This window comes from Chionomys nivalis, chromosome 2 (assembly GCF_950005125.1).
Source record: "Chionomys nivalis chromosome 2, mChiNiv1.1, whole genome shotgun sequence".
NCBI lineage: Eukaryota > Metazoa > Chordata > Mammalia > Rodentia > Cricetidae > Chionomys > Chionomys nivalis.
The window spans coordinates 129594127-129608913 of record NC_080087.1 but is presented as its reverse complement, the minus strand read 5'-3'; the positions used below and the strand labels follow the sequence as shown (position 1 = coordinate 129608913).

Genomic DNA, 14787 nt, shown 5'->3' with positions numbered 1-14787 from the left:
AGCATATTCCTCTTTTAATACATCTGAAATATATACAAAAATTCGTCTAAAATTTGTTTTAATGTGCTACATGAGAAGATATCATAATCAGTCATTAATTCTACTGGGCACAAATAAAAAGTGATTACTCAAACACAGCCTTTGACGCAGACTGCTCTCTAGCTCTTCTTCATTCTGATTTGCTTATTCAAGAATAACGATACCTGTCTTTTGTACCTTCCAATAGTGTTGGTATAAGACTACATCAAGCATTTGTTGTTCTTGTCATTGGTTTAAAGATTTATGTGTGAGTGTTTTGTCTGCATAAATGCATGTGTATCATCTGCATACTGGTACCTGTGGAAATCAGAAGGGCATAAGATTCCTCTGTACAATGGTTCTGAGCAACAATGTGGGTGCTGAGAACTAAAACCAAGCCCTCTGTAAGAACATGAGCTTCTAACTGCTGAGCCATTTCTCCAGCTTCTTGTCATTGATAACTATTGACTAAAGCCTCCTTTCAACACTGTAGTAATACACAGGAAGTCCTTGAGCCTTTTATTTTATATTTATTTAGTTGCTTTGAGTTGGCTTTTGTTCAGTACCATCATACTTTATAACTATAAAGCATTTCAATATATGAACATCTCCTTTTGATCTTTTAAAAATTGAATTTGTTATCTTTCAATATTTTCTCTGAGATAAACTTAAGAATAATTTTGTCCAATGAGAATATTTTAGCTAGGCATGGTGGCATATGCCAAGAATCCCAGGATTTAAGAAGCTGAGATATGAGGACCCTTAGTTGAGAACAGCAGAGCTGTCTCATTGTGTCCCACTTTGGCTGGGATACCTATTGTATTTCAGGCTTCCCTAATTCTGGCAACCCTGCCATCAGCTTCCTCAGTGCTAGGATAATAGAAAAAGAATCCTTAACAAATGTAACTCTAAAAATACTTTCCTGTCAAGTGTAGTGGTGCATGCCTTTTGTTGCAGTACTTGAGAGGCAGATCTCTGAGAGTTCAAGACCAGCCTGGTCTAACGAGTTTGCTCAAGACAGCCAGGAAAAACAAGAAACCTTGTCTCAGAAAACAAACAACAACATCCTTTCCTTATTCTAATTAAAATTCTCTGTATACAACAAAATACAAAAACAGACATCTTAAGTTACAAGGTGTCTTCTGTTCAGAGCAGTTTATTCTCTCCATACAGGAACATCTTTCATGCTGTGTCCCTTAAAAGTCTAAATTATTGCCGGGTGGTAGTGGCGCACGCCTTTAATCCCAGCCCTTGGGAGGCAGAGGCAGGCGGATCTCTGTGAGTTCGAGACCAGCCTGGTCTACATGAGCTAGTTCCAGGACAGGCTCCAAAACCACAAAGAAACCCTGTCTCGAAAAACCAAAAAAAAAAAAAAAAGTCTAAATTATTTTCTTAAGGTAAACCCTTGTTTACTCTAGAGACAGTGCCATGTCTTGAATAAAGACTTTGTTACTTTATATATTCTAACTAAGTACTACTGTAATTTATAAAAGTTGGTGGGTTTTTTAAAATCAGTTTTCTCCCTCTGCCTCCCAGAGCTCTTAACTCAGGATCTTTGAACACTGAGCAACACACAGTTCCCCCTCAGCACTAAAATAGCTGGTCTTTATGTTAATAAAAACCAATTAACATATATTTATTTTACTATGGGGTTTTGCAGGTAGAAATTTTTACCTGAGAATAATTTGTTTGCCTTCTTTTGATATTAAATTTACAGCTTTGTAGACAATCAGAAGTGCTTTTCCCCCCATTCCATATTACTTCTAGGCATAGACAGTGGCTTCATTCTTATTCAGAGCACTCATAAACAGTTCATTCTAATTTCCTTGAGGTTCTATTATATACACTTTATTTTTTACTTAAAATTATAGGAGTCAGCTACAACTTATTGTGATTTATGTTGTGAAATAATCTTTAAACTTTTTTATCCAGAAAAACTACCAATATTATAATAATGGTTCCCAGCTCTTGATCATTTCACAGTTGTACTCTTTGTAAATATAAACAAAATCGATGCTTTCTATGGTTTTTGGGTTTTCTCTATATGTGGCTTAGCTACATTTTTCCTTTTATGTTTTCCCCTCAAGTACTCTTGATGAGCAATGGGATATTTCAAGGTTATCAATTACACTATAACTCCAGCTTATATGCAATAATTATCTGAACTAATAAAACAAATTGGTATCCTTAATTTATCATATAATAATACTACTCTCTATCAGTACGTCATAACTTTCATTCAATAGGTACCATACATTGCATCCTAGGATTGTCCCTATGTCCGTTCATTCATTCACTCTTTCATCTATCCATTCACTCCTCCTCTCCCCTTTTCTTCCCTCTCTCTCCCTCCTATTCTCTCTCACCTTCTACCCTCTCCCTCCCCATCTCATGTCCTAGGACTAAAGGCCTTGCCTCAAATAGTAAGCAATCCACAAGCTTGTGTATCTCTGTGTGTGTGTCTGTGTGTGTGACTTATGGGAAAATGTGTTAAAAATTAAGAAATTGCATTTATTATTTTGTTACATTTTATTTGCTTGGAATGTAAAAAGTAAATGTGGGCAACATAAAAAAACATACAACTGTACAGGATTTGTAAATGTGACGTACCAGATGGTGGCGCTATGATACAGTCACCTACAAATGGATTTTCAGCAAGCTCTCCTTTTACATTGGTCTTCTTAAATAAGTTCTCAAAATGAAAATGAAGGGGAATGTCTGGAAAAACAAAGGAAAACATTATTTTCAAGGAACACCATTCACATCCTAATACTAATTTTATTTCCTTTTAATAAATAATACATAAGCTTAGGAAAATAAAGTTTATACAGTAAGAGCATTGAGAAGTAGAGGTTATCAAAATAGTTTTCCAACAAGGTTGGTAACAGTGTTTAGAAAGTTAGTAATTTGGTATACTTAATAAACAAGAAGCTAGCAGATGAGTAGCTGTAACATCCCTTTAGTATGTAAAATGAAGAATCATTATAAATGATGAGTAGACACAAATGAACCCAAAAAATCTTTATGAAAGCACTTAAAATAGTTAAAAATGATCTTTATGAAAACATTTAAAATAATATGTTTACATGGTTGTTAAACAGGGAAACACTGCTGCATGCATAATATATGAGAACATCAAGTTTCACATTCTCTTACATGAACAAACGTAAGTGAAACTAGTTGTATAAAGACTAAAATTCTGAAAAGCTGTCTTCCTTCAGATAAAGTAAATTGAAAATACTGACATATTTTATACTTAAAATTAAGCCACGTTAACGCAAGATTATATTAATTTATTGTGTTCAAGGGTGGCAGGCTTGTTCAAGTGCCACATGTAGGTGCATGGAAATCAGAGGCACCTCATGGAAGTTTACCTAACCTTTTGCAGTGTGGGTCCTATGGATTGAACACTGTTGTCAGCTTTTTAAGTTCCTATTACCTGGTTACTGAGCCAACCTACTAGGCCAAACTTCATATTTACTAAGGATTTTTTTCATTCATAAATGTATAACGAGAGCCAATGAGCTAGCTTAGCAAATAAAGGCATTCCCATCAAGCATAACAGAACTGACACCAGAGAACTGATCTCTGATCTGTATGCACACATTATGACATGCATACAACTATATAACACACACACACTCATTTTAAAGAATGTAAGAAAAAGTCATTTTAAAAGCATGGATAACAGACACCTAAATGTGTCCCGAGAAACATTTTTAGCATTTTTTTGACCTATTGAATGTTTTGCCAGCAATAGGCAAAATATAAATATCAGGATAGACTAAAAGAGGTAGTCTCTGGATCAGGCTAGCCTCAAACAGAAATTTGCCTGCATCTGCTTCCTTCGTTCTGAGATTAAAGTTTTTTATCTCCTTGGCTGTCTCAAAGATATACTTTAATGGTGAGTCCATGTGTAAATAGAAATGGAATTTGCTACAAAAACATGAAAAAATGAAATGGGAATAGAAATTAATTAAATACTGTGCTTTAAAACTCTTTTTTAAACTTTTCAAGAGCTGTTTTCCAGTTGCTTGTTTCTCCAAAGAACTGTTCCTGCTCTAACTGCATGCCATCTGTTCTGCCCCTGTGAGGGGGAACACGACATATGCAGAGCTAGACCTTGTTCTTCCTATGTTCCTCCCTAAAGTACCTTGTGGACTTTCAGAAAATATTTTATTTGTTTATATCTTGCATTTAGATATGGTATTAAAACTAGAATACAAGTACCATGAGGGATTTATTTCTACTTTGAGCACCTATTTACTGAGATGTTTGTTGACAAAGCTTTAGCTTGTAGGTAAAGAAGCTAATCTTACTAGACTAGGAGGTCTTGGAGTCTGGAGGGTAAGAATATATTGATATGATCTCAGAGTTATGATTTAGAATGAGGTTGTTTCAACCCTCCAAGTTATATCAAGAGAGAAGTAAATTAGTTCATTATAAAAGGTAATAGGAATGTGGGTCTGGTGATAAATGACCTCGGCTCCTTGCTCTATGTTCATTAGCTGAATGACTATGGATGAATAACCTCTCCAAGTGTAATGTGTTCATGTGTAAGATGAAAAGGACAACAGAATGTGCTCTTATGAGATTATGAGAATTAAACAAAAATATCCAAAGTTCCAGGGCTACATAGTTAGGTAAGTCTCAACACTCCCCCTCTTCAAAAATAAAACTCAAAACATTTTAAGAGATTGCCTGTACTTAAAAGATTATATTTCATTATGAAAAAATCCTCAAGTTTTCATTAGGTAGCTTACCTGACGGCAGTGACAGCACAGGATGAAAAGAGGAATCCAGTTTCGTGACGTGTTCTCTTAACAGCTCACACTTGGAGCTCTGCTCCCAGTAGTCCGAACGTAAAGGTGATTCCATGTAAGGCATCTGTGTTGCATTTAAAAATGCTTCTTTTGAAGGTAAAGTCTACAAGGAAAAATGCACAGGAAAAATTTCGTTAAGACCTGGTCACACACTTATAGTACAGTATGTATCTGTGTGACACTAGAGTAAGTCCTGGCTTGGTAAGTCACTGCGATATAGAATGAGAGAAATTAATGCACTGGCCATCTATCTAGAAAGGTGTGACCAGCCCCTTCAGGGTTTTTCAAAATACAGAGCAATATCTGACACCCTCTTTTAGCCTCCTTGAGCACCTGTGTACACATTTTTTGTCAGATTTTTTTTTTAGTTAACCATTTTACTGTTTCCATTATAAAAAATTTAAATTTTTTCAAAGATTTTTGTTGTATGTGAGTGCTGGTACTGATGAAGGCTAGAAGAGGGTGAGGGATATTCCAAACGTGACTTTTGTGGGACATTGTACCGTCATGACTGTACAGGGAATTGAACTCAGGTCCTCTTCAAGAGCAAGTGCTCTTAACTGCTGAGCAATCTCCCCAGCCCTACTGAAGTTATTTTGAAATGAAATTAACTGTTATGTATTAAACACACCCCCACAACTATGCCCAGCTTTCTTATTGCGCCAATGTATTTATATATTGTCTCCAGTAGGAGATATGTTGTCCATATGTAATACTAGTTTGAATGTTTTTAGCTAATTCTAAACTCTTTCTTACTTGGAAATCTAGCCATGGTGATAACATTTAACAGGAATGTCATTTATAAAAATTTCAAATGATGTGTGTGGGGCTGGAGAGACAGCTCAATAGGTAAAGAAAATCCTTGCCAAGTGAGGATGAGAACTTGATTGACTATTCCCAGCATCCATGGAAAACTCCAGATGTGACAACATGCATTTGTAATTCCAGTGCTTAGAAGTGGAGACAGAAGCATCCTGGAGGATCAGTGGCTAATCAATCTAACCAACTGATGAGCTCCAATTTCAGGAGCCCCTGCCTCAAAAGATAAAGTGGGGCTCTCAACCTACTGTAGTCTGAAAACTTACAACCTAATTCCAGAACTGTGCCCAACAAACCAACCCTCCCTTTGTATGAGGGCACCTATTAAGTCAAAGAATGCTCTCTTAAGAGTGAATGGAGACAATCACAGAAAACCATAACTGTATCTAGGTCAAGAGAGCATAGGGAGCTACTTTATTGGTTTTCAAACACAGAGTACTCAGCCTTGAAACCTCATGCACACAACAAAAATGAACTCAGCAGGTTATTTGTGCGCATACAGCTGTGTGGGTTTTTTTTTTTTTTTATCATCACTTCTTTCCCTTCCTTTACTCTCCATGGAACTTCTCCAGTGCATGCCACTCTCAAGTTAATACCTCTTTTTCTTTTGATTCTATAATATTCAACTTAATTTTAAACTTCAATATGCTAGGTCTACTAGAACAATTTTTGTTTTTATGACTTGGGTTGAGGATTACATTCTGAAACTGATGAATAATGAAAAAGATTTAGTCTTCATATCAGATGGCTCTTTACTATTTAGGCAAGAGTAGCTCCTCAAAGTGCAAGTATAATTCTTCAGAACAACACTATCAGTGGTTAACTAGTTAAAAGGTCACCTTCTAATGAAATATGTTGCTTACATTTGCATATAAACAAGGGAAGAAAAGAAAAAATAGGTTAGAGAACTAGAATAGCATAGGCAAGTGGGAATTTTAAATGTGTGTGTGTGTGCATGTGTAACTATAATAATCAAGGAAAATCATCTATTTGAGAGTGGGGGTAGGGCTTTTGGAAGGAAGAAAGGGAAAAGAAAAATACAAAGAACTCGAAAAATCATCGAAAGAATAATCTAATTTTAAAAGGGGGGGTACAGACCTAAACAGAACTCTCAACAGAGGAATCTAAAATGGCTGACAAACACTTAAGGAAATGCTCAACCATCAGAGAAATGCAAATAAAACAACTCTGAGATTCTTACACCTGCAAGAATGGCCAAGATCAAAAACACTGATGACAACTTACGCGGCAGAGAATGTGGGGTAAAGGAACACTCCTCCAGTGCTGGTGGGAGTGCAAACTGGTACAGCCCGTTTTGGATAGTCAGTATGGCAATTTCTCAGGAAAAGAGGAAACAACCTACCTTAAGACCACTTGTGGGTAAATACCCAAAAGATGCTCAATCATACCACAAGGACATGTGCTCAGCTATGTTCATAGCAGCATTATTTGTCATAGCCAGAACCTGGGATACAACCTAAATGCCCCTTGACCAAAGAATGGGTAAGAAAAATGTGATATGTTTACATAATGGAGTACAACAGCAGAAAAAAAAATGGCATCTTGAAATTTGCAGGCAAATGGATGAGTCTAAAAAAACATTGAGTGAAGTAGCCCAGACCCAGAAAGACAAATATAAGCCAGCCTAAAATTCACAATATCACAGAGGACATAGACAACAAAAAGGACCCTAAGAGAGACATACATGGATCTAATCTACATGGGAAGTAGAAAAAGACAAGATCTCCGGAATAAACTAGGAGCGTGGGGATAATGGGGAGGGTAGAAGGAAAGTGGGGAGGAAGGTAGGGGAGTGTAGAAAAATAAATAGCACACTAAAAATAAATTTTTATTTAAAAAATATTAATGCCTTTTTACAAACTACAAGACAGATGACAGAAGACAAATGAGGCTCCTGTAAATAAAGTTTGATTTATATAAATTCTTGACCAGGTCACGTTCCTTATAGCGCAATAATTTATAACTTGTGCTGTGAGTATGTAAGTATTAACAGAGAAGGGGTTAATCATCACTGTCTTGACCCCTAATGTGAATGGAGATTATAAATATGACTACATGAACTCTGATCTTTCCCCACTTCCTAGCCACATTCTCAACCAACTGCCTCTGCTTTCTTCAATTACACATGAAATAACCTCAGATCTGCCTGCTCCAGTACATTTTTTGATTTGTGTCTACATTTATTAGAATCTTCAAACAATCCTGTCATCCTAATTTAAATAGAATTGGTACACGTTCACATCAACTAATTCTATTACTTCCATCCTGCTCCCTTTACGCCTATTTTTCCTCTTTTCAATTTTTTTATTCTACCTGCATATACTCCCACGTACACACATGAAATTTTAAAGCTAAATTCATGTAACGAGAGAGAAGATGCAATATTTAGCATTCTTTTGGAAGCTCTAGTGAGAATTTTACCTTGAAGTCTAAAACTGTATTTTTCCCTATGTTACAGAGAACTCCCTTTGCTGCGAATTAGGTAGGGGGGCTCCCTGTTACTTAAGGCTAAATTGCCAACTGAGCAGGACAGAATGTTTCATGGCAACTGGCAAAAAAGAATATCTAGAAGGATCTGAACATTATGGACATATAATTTTAATTACTAATTGTAAGTGGAATATTACCTTAAAGAATGTCATTAAACATTTATATATTAAGAATTCTAGATTTTTCTGGAGAACACTTTTCTATCTCATCCATGCCTGTCAATCCGCAGCATACAGGACAACTTTTGGGAGCTGGTTCTGTCTACTGTGGGTTCAATTACACCGCAAGTACACAATTAGTCATGTAGTTGGTCTAGCCAAAATGTTCAGATTACCTAATGGTTTCTTGCAATAGGAATGACAGACATTAGTGTGAAGATGAAGTCCAGAGAACTAAAGTTAAAACTGTGTACTTAGTGTCAGGATCTCAGAAGCCTTTACTAGGACTTCAGAGAAGTGGTACATCTCATTCATATCCCACAACTTGGGAAGCAGGTGCGAGACTTGGCAAGTTCAAAAGCAATGAGCCACTTCCATGAGTGCATGGAATCAACAAGTCTGCTATGTGTCTACTTTTATTTCAAAACTAATGTATGCCACACATTTCCCCAGACTGCAGTTTGAGTATTTGTAGAACTAATAATTTTATTGAAAAATTATACTTTTTAATATAGAGGAACTATACCTGAGAAGCCATACCTATAGTCTCAATGCAGGTACATGTTACTTGATGGCATCTGAGACCTCTAACTTGAGCCTAACATCATAAATGACATGATAGTAGTACATCTGGGGGAAAGGTTGAGAGGGTTAGAAATGTCAATCAATGGGATCCAGAGAAAGGACTGATAGTTTCAAATGATGACCCCTACCCCCATGAATCATGTTTTTAGTATTCTTGTCCTTCTATAAACCCTCCAAAATTAAAACCCACATTAACTCCTATTTGTCAATAAATTCAATATTTACATTTTGGGAAGTCTGGACCACAAGGTAAGAAGTTTGACCTATTCTAAAGAAATCTGTAGGAAATCTGAGTCTCACTCAACCCTTGGGAGAGAAGCTTCTTGCTGTAGATGGGTATTAACTCAAATATCCACAACTGGAAATGTGCAGAGAATGAGCCTTTGGGGCAGTCAGTCCCAAATGGGGTTTCTTCATCAAAGACTCAGGGAGCTATGAAGAAGAGGAGGGAGAAAGATTATAAGAGCCAGAAGTGATGGACGACTCCAATAAAATAGTACCTTCCAGACATAGCAGGAGTAGTGTATGCATGAATTCACAGAGATCATGGCAGCATGCACAAGACCTGCGTGGGCTCATGCCAGAATGTGTCCTAGTACTGAGATGGGAAGTGGACGCAGGGTTCCATCTCTAACCAAGAAACTATTTGCAATTGATGGCTGCTGGCAAATGGAAAAGGAAGAAGTGTCACTTGATATATCAAAAACACTTCCGAACAGACCCTATGCCTGGGAGTAGTTGACCAACACAAAACAAACTCCATGGTCTGTCTTTGGGTTTTGTGTGAACTTTTTTTTTTAATCTTATTTTTTTGTTTGATTTTCACTTTTTTAGGAGAGAGAAAAGAACAAAGTTGAGTAAGTAGGGAGCTGGGGATGATCTGGGAGAAGGGAAAAAATTATCAAAATATATTGTATGAAAAAGTGTTTGAATTAAAGAAAATGAAGCTTTAAGGAAGAAAAAAAGTCATGTGGAGGGCCTGGAGAGGTAGACCAGAGGTTATTCCAGAGGATCTGAGTTCAGTTCCTACCACCTATAACAAGTGACTCACAAGCACCTGTAACTCCATCTCCATGGCAATTTAGCATCCCTTATTAGTTGCTGGGTCTCAGGAATAAATATATAGTGTTGTTGTATAGTTCTAGTTGTATTTCTTTGATGAATAATGTCTTTTACACATTTTTAAATTTATTGATGGCTGAGATATTCAATTTTATGAAAATTGTGCAAATTGCACACATTTTTACTGATAAAGATTTTATTTTGATAAAACGGAACGTACTACTAGCCATTTTAACAATTATAGCCTATGATACTGTGTATATGCCAATTTTTAATTAATCTTTTCTAGGATATTTTAGCAATATAAAAATATATATTGAATATATATTCATTCTGTATTCAAAAATTTTGATATGTATATATACACTCTGAAATACATACACACACATACTTTAACATATGTGCATATAGTCAGGCATGCTAACACACCTTTGATCCCAGCACTTAAAAGAAGAAGGTAGGCAGATCTCTGAGTTCCAGGCCCATCTGGTTTACATAGTTCTAAGACAGCCAGGACAACATAGAAAAATATATATGCATATATATGTGTGTGTGTGTGTGATATGTATACCAAAGATCTTCACTCGTTGTATACTCTCAGACTTAGTAATACAGTTGTTTAAAATAATAACTTTATCAAGAGCCAAATTAGCAATGTTTTCTAGTGATATATTTATTGTGTTTAAGAAACCACCTAGCCGAGGACTTGTTTTGACATGTAGGCCCATTATTTACCTTCAAGATCTACAACAGATTTTTACTATCAATTCATTTCTTGCCTGAAAAACAGAGGACTTCTTAACATCAATCATATCACATCATCTCTGTCCTTTTCAGTGTGAGATACATATTTTAAGGAGATCCACATCCCGAGATCAAAATGTTCTTGGAAGACTCTGGATCGTTCTGCCTTTCTACCCATCTCTGTCTGGTTTTTGCTGAGGTGTTTGCCGTTACCCACAAATAAAATACCCTTGGCTCACTCCAGGGCATGATGCTGAGTACGTGTACACACACACACACACACACACACCTTCCCCCAGAAGATGGAAATTTCCCAAGTTATTAAGTTCTAGTTTCTTTTTACCTAATAGTTCCTTACTCAATTACTTTTTTTCCTCTTGTGGCTTACCAGAAGCAGCCAGGAGGAACTACATCACATCTCTCCAATTTGCTTGCAAATTTTTTTTTATTAAATATTGAAATTCACTGCCCCAGTACCTATGTAAAAAGTGGTCCTGTGTATTCCTGCAACCTCAACGTTGGAGACTGGGGAAAATATACAGATCCTAGGAGTTTCTCAGCCAGACAGCCTAGCCCAGAAGGGAACTTCCAGCATAGTGAGACCTTATCTCGAGGAAATGAGGTTGGTAGCAACAGAAGAATGTATTGTGGCCTCTGCAAACATGTCTGCTCTCACATTCACGTGCAAGCACCACACACAAACACACGCATATGACTTTCATGTTTCCTAGCAACGCTTTAAAAATATTTTCTAAGATGTCAGCAGCCTTAACTTTCATCCTCTGCACTTTCTGAACTTAGAAAAATCTAGGTTGTTTTCCACTATCCACTTACACCTTTTTCATTCTTTACCTATTAACTGCAAAGCAACTTTGTTATAGGAGCATATACTCTTGGGGCTGCCATTACAAGATGCAATAAATGGGGGGGTTGAAATTTCATTTCTCCTAATTATGGCACCTCAGTTTTAATAGGGCAAACTTACAAAGGTTCTAGGAGGCAATGCTCTTGCTTTTTCCACCTCCAGAGACTTGTATCATCCTTGATTTATAGTAGCCTAACTCCAGTCTGCTTTTATTTCCACAATGCCTTCATCTTGTCTTTGTTTTCCAAAATTCTAATTTCTTTACTCTTATAATAACATGTATCACTGGGTTAAGAACTAACAAGTCCTAGGCTCCAAAACCACAGAGAAACCCTGTCTCGAAAAACCAAAAAAAAAAAAAAAAAAAAAAAAAAAAGAACTAACAAGTCCAAAATGGTATTAAGTTCCTTAATTAAATTTTCAAAGATTCCATTGTTATCACACTTTAGCCCATAGTCATACTCTTAGAAACCAGGTTTCAGGACATGGGTGTCTTTGGGGATATAAATGTCAGTATCACAGTTATTTAAATGTTTTATTTCCATATCTTCTTCCATAGATATAATTTTTAAAAATCACCTATACTTCTTTACTCTTTTACAGTTAAGATACCCCTTTCCCTTCCACACACACATCTTTGGTCATTTCCAAGATTTGTCTTTTGATTCTACAGTTTGAGTGTGTCTTAGATAACAAGTAGATAAATGGATGAATGGATGGGTGGATGGATGGAAGGGTGCAAGGGTGGATGGAAGAGTAGATGGATAAACAGGTATTCAGGTAGAAATTCTTTTTACATGTTTGATTTGTTGCTTGCCATTAATTTTGGAAAATTCTCTTTCATTATTTCAAATCTTTCTTTTGTCACATTCTCCTTTTCTTTTCTTTTGGTATCCCAATACATATCTAACACCATCTGAAATTGTCTCAGAATTCTTACGTGTTCTGTTTCATTTTTAAAATTCTCCTTTCTGTTTGAATTTACATTCCTGAAGTCTGTGTTATCTGTGATGATCTTTCCTTGGCCATGTTCAGACCACAGATGAGCTTACCAATGGCAAACTTAAGTGACAGTGCTTTTAATTTGTAGCATAAATTTCTGGTTCCTCTTGATTTTCCATCTATTTACATTGCAAATCTATTATGTTTTCTACTTTATGTATTAAAGGCCCTAATAAAACATTTTAATTAAGATTTTCCATATGACAATCAAACTCCTTTTGTGTTGAGGTTAGGTCTCTTCAGTATGTGTTCTTCCTAATACTCCTTGAGAGTTCTGTTGAATGCTGAGCATGATATAATGTAATAGGAGGTAAGTAAACCTTTTATTATTGTGTTATATAAAAGGAACTGCTATTGCTAGAGGTGCCAGATATAGTACATATTCATTTTAAAAGTATGAGTTGCATTATGACATTCTTATGTATATGTGAGATGTTGATTTTACCTATTCCTTTTGTCCTTTCCTGTTCCCATTCCTCTCTCCTACTGATCCCCTTTCTCTTCCCAAATATTCATACTTTTTGTTTACACGATTTTTTCCAGTCTGGATTCTATATATAAGAGAAAACACGAGACACTTGTCATTCTAAGACTGTTTATTTTCTTAACACAATATTTAGTTTGATCCATTTTCCTGCAAAAGAATAATTTGCATCATTATGACTAAATAATTTGCTGTGTGCCTGTGTGTGTTCTTTGTCCATGAACATGTGGAAAGCCAGGCTGGTTAAATGACTGAGATATTATAAAACGTGGTAGATTAAGCAGAGATGCAGTTGGTTATCTTACCAGTATGCTAACAAAGATTCCTCTAGGTATATGTCTAGGAGTGGTAAAGAGGAACGTGAGATTATTCTATTTTTAGTTTTTTTGATGAATCTCCATACTGATTTTCAGGGTGGTAGCATTAATTTCTATTATACTAATGATGTATATAGGCTAATTATTCATCCATCTTTGCAAGAATTTCTATTCCTATATATCTTGATGATTGCCATTCTGACTAAGGTGAGATGGGATCTCAGTGTAGTTCTGATTTGCATTTTCCTACATATTCACTGGTCATTTGTACTTCTTTTAAGAACAGACTGTTCAATTCATTTGCCCATTTATTTATTGGATGGTAGAGGTCTTGATGTTCAGTTTTATACGCTCTTTATATATATACTGAATTTATTCTCCTTGAGACAGGTTCTAATTATGTAGCCCTTTCTGGCCTGGAACTCTTTATGTAGTCCAGACTGCCCATAAAGATCCAACTGTCTCTACCTCCTCAATTCTGGGATTAATGTGTATACTTCTACGCCCAGCATGTATTCTAGATACTACTCTTCTCTTGGATGAGTAGTTAATACAAATTTTCTCCCATTCTATAAATTGTTGCTTCATTTTTAATTTGTTATGCAGAAACTGTATGTCACGGGCATGCTGGGGAATGTATATTCACCTATGCATGTGCATATGGAAGTCAGATGTCAACATCAAATATCTTCACCTATAGCTCCCCAACATACTTCTGAGACCAGGTCTCTCACTAACCTAGAGCTTCCATTTTATCTAGACCAGCTAGCTAGCAGACACCTGGGATCCATTTGTCTCCAATGCCCCTCCCCACATATACATACTACTGCGCCCAGATTTCACATGAGTGTTGGGTAGTAACGTGGGTTCTTATGCTTGCAGAGTAAATGATTCATACACTAAGCCATCTCACCAGCCCCTAGAAACACATGCAATCTCATTTGTTAATTCTTATTTCCTACATTTTTTTTACTTGTATTCAGAAAGCCCTTGTACCTACCCATGTCTTAATGAATTTTCCCTAAAACATTTTCAAAGTTTTTATCTAGTTTGTATACACTTTGATAGGGTGAGAGTCAAGGATCCAGTTTCATTCTACCACATGGGAATCAGTTTTTACAGTATCATTTGTTGAAGATGTACTTTCTACAAGTTTATGAACTACTCTTGGAAATCAGATGGCTGTAGCTCTGTGGGTTTTTTTTTTTTTTTTTCCTGTCTTCTTCCTTCCCAGAGCTTTCCATTCTGGTTTTGTTTACTTGATGAGTTCTTGTTAGCATGTCTCTGTTCTATCATTTGAAATCAGGTATTTGATACCTCTAACATTGCTATTTCTGTTAAGAATTCCTTGAGTTATTATTGTTATTGGTGTAGGAAGTCCTTCTGTCTTTGTGTCTCT

General features: G+C 36.1%; 1 protein-coding gene across 6 annotated transcripts in view; it reads right to left on the bottom strand.

Annotated features, from left to right (window-relative positions):
- The window catches only part of Kansl1l (KAT8 regulatory NSL complex subunit 1 like), an 83861-nt gene that overhangs the window by 13119 nt on the left and 55955 nt on the right, over positions 1-14787 (bottom strand). For all 6 annotated transcript variants that reach the window (XM_057763360.1, XM_057763361.1, XM_057763364.1 and 3 more), the window contains exons 7-8: positions 4782-4944; positions 2629-2736 (exon numbers count right to left, since the gene is read on the bottom strand). In XM_057763360.1, the coding sequence (XP_057619343.1) occupies positions 2629-2736; positions 4782-4944 (271 nt within the window). The remainder of the gene's footprint in view (positions 1-2628; positions 2737-4781; positions 4945-14787) is intronic.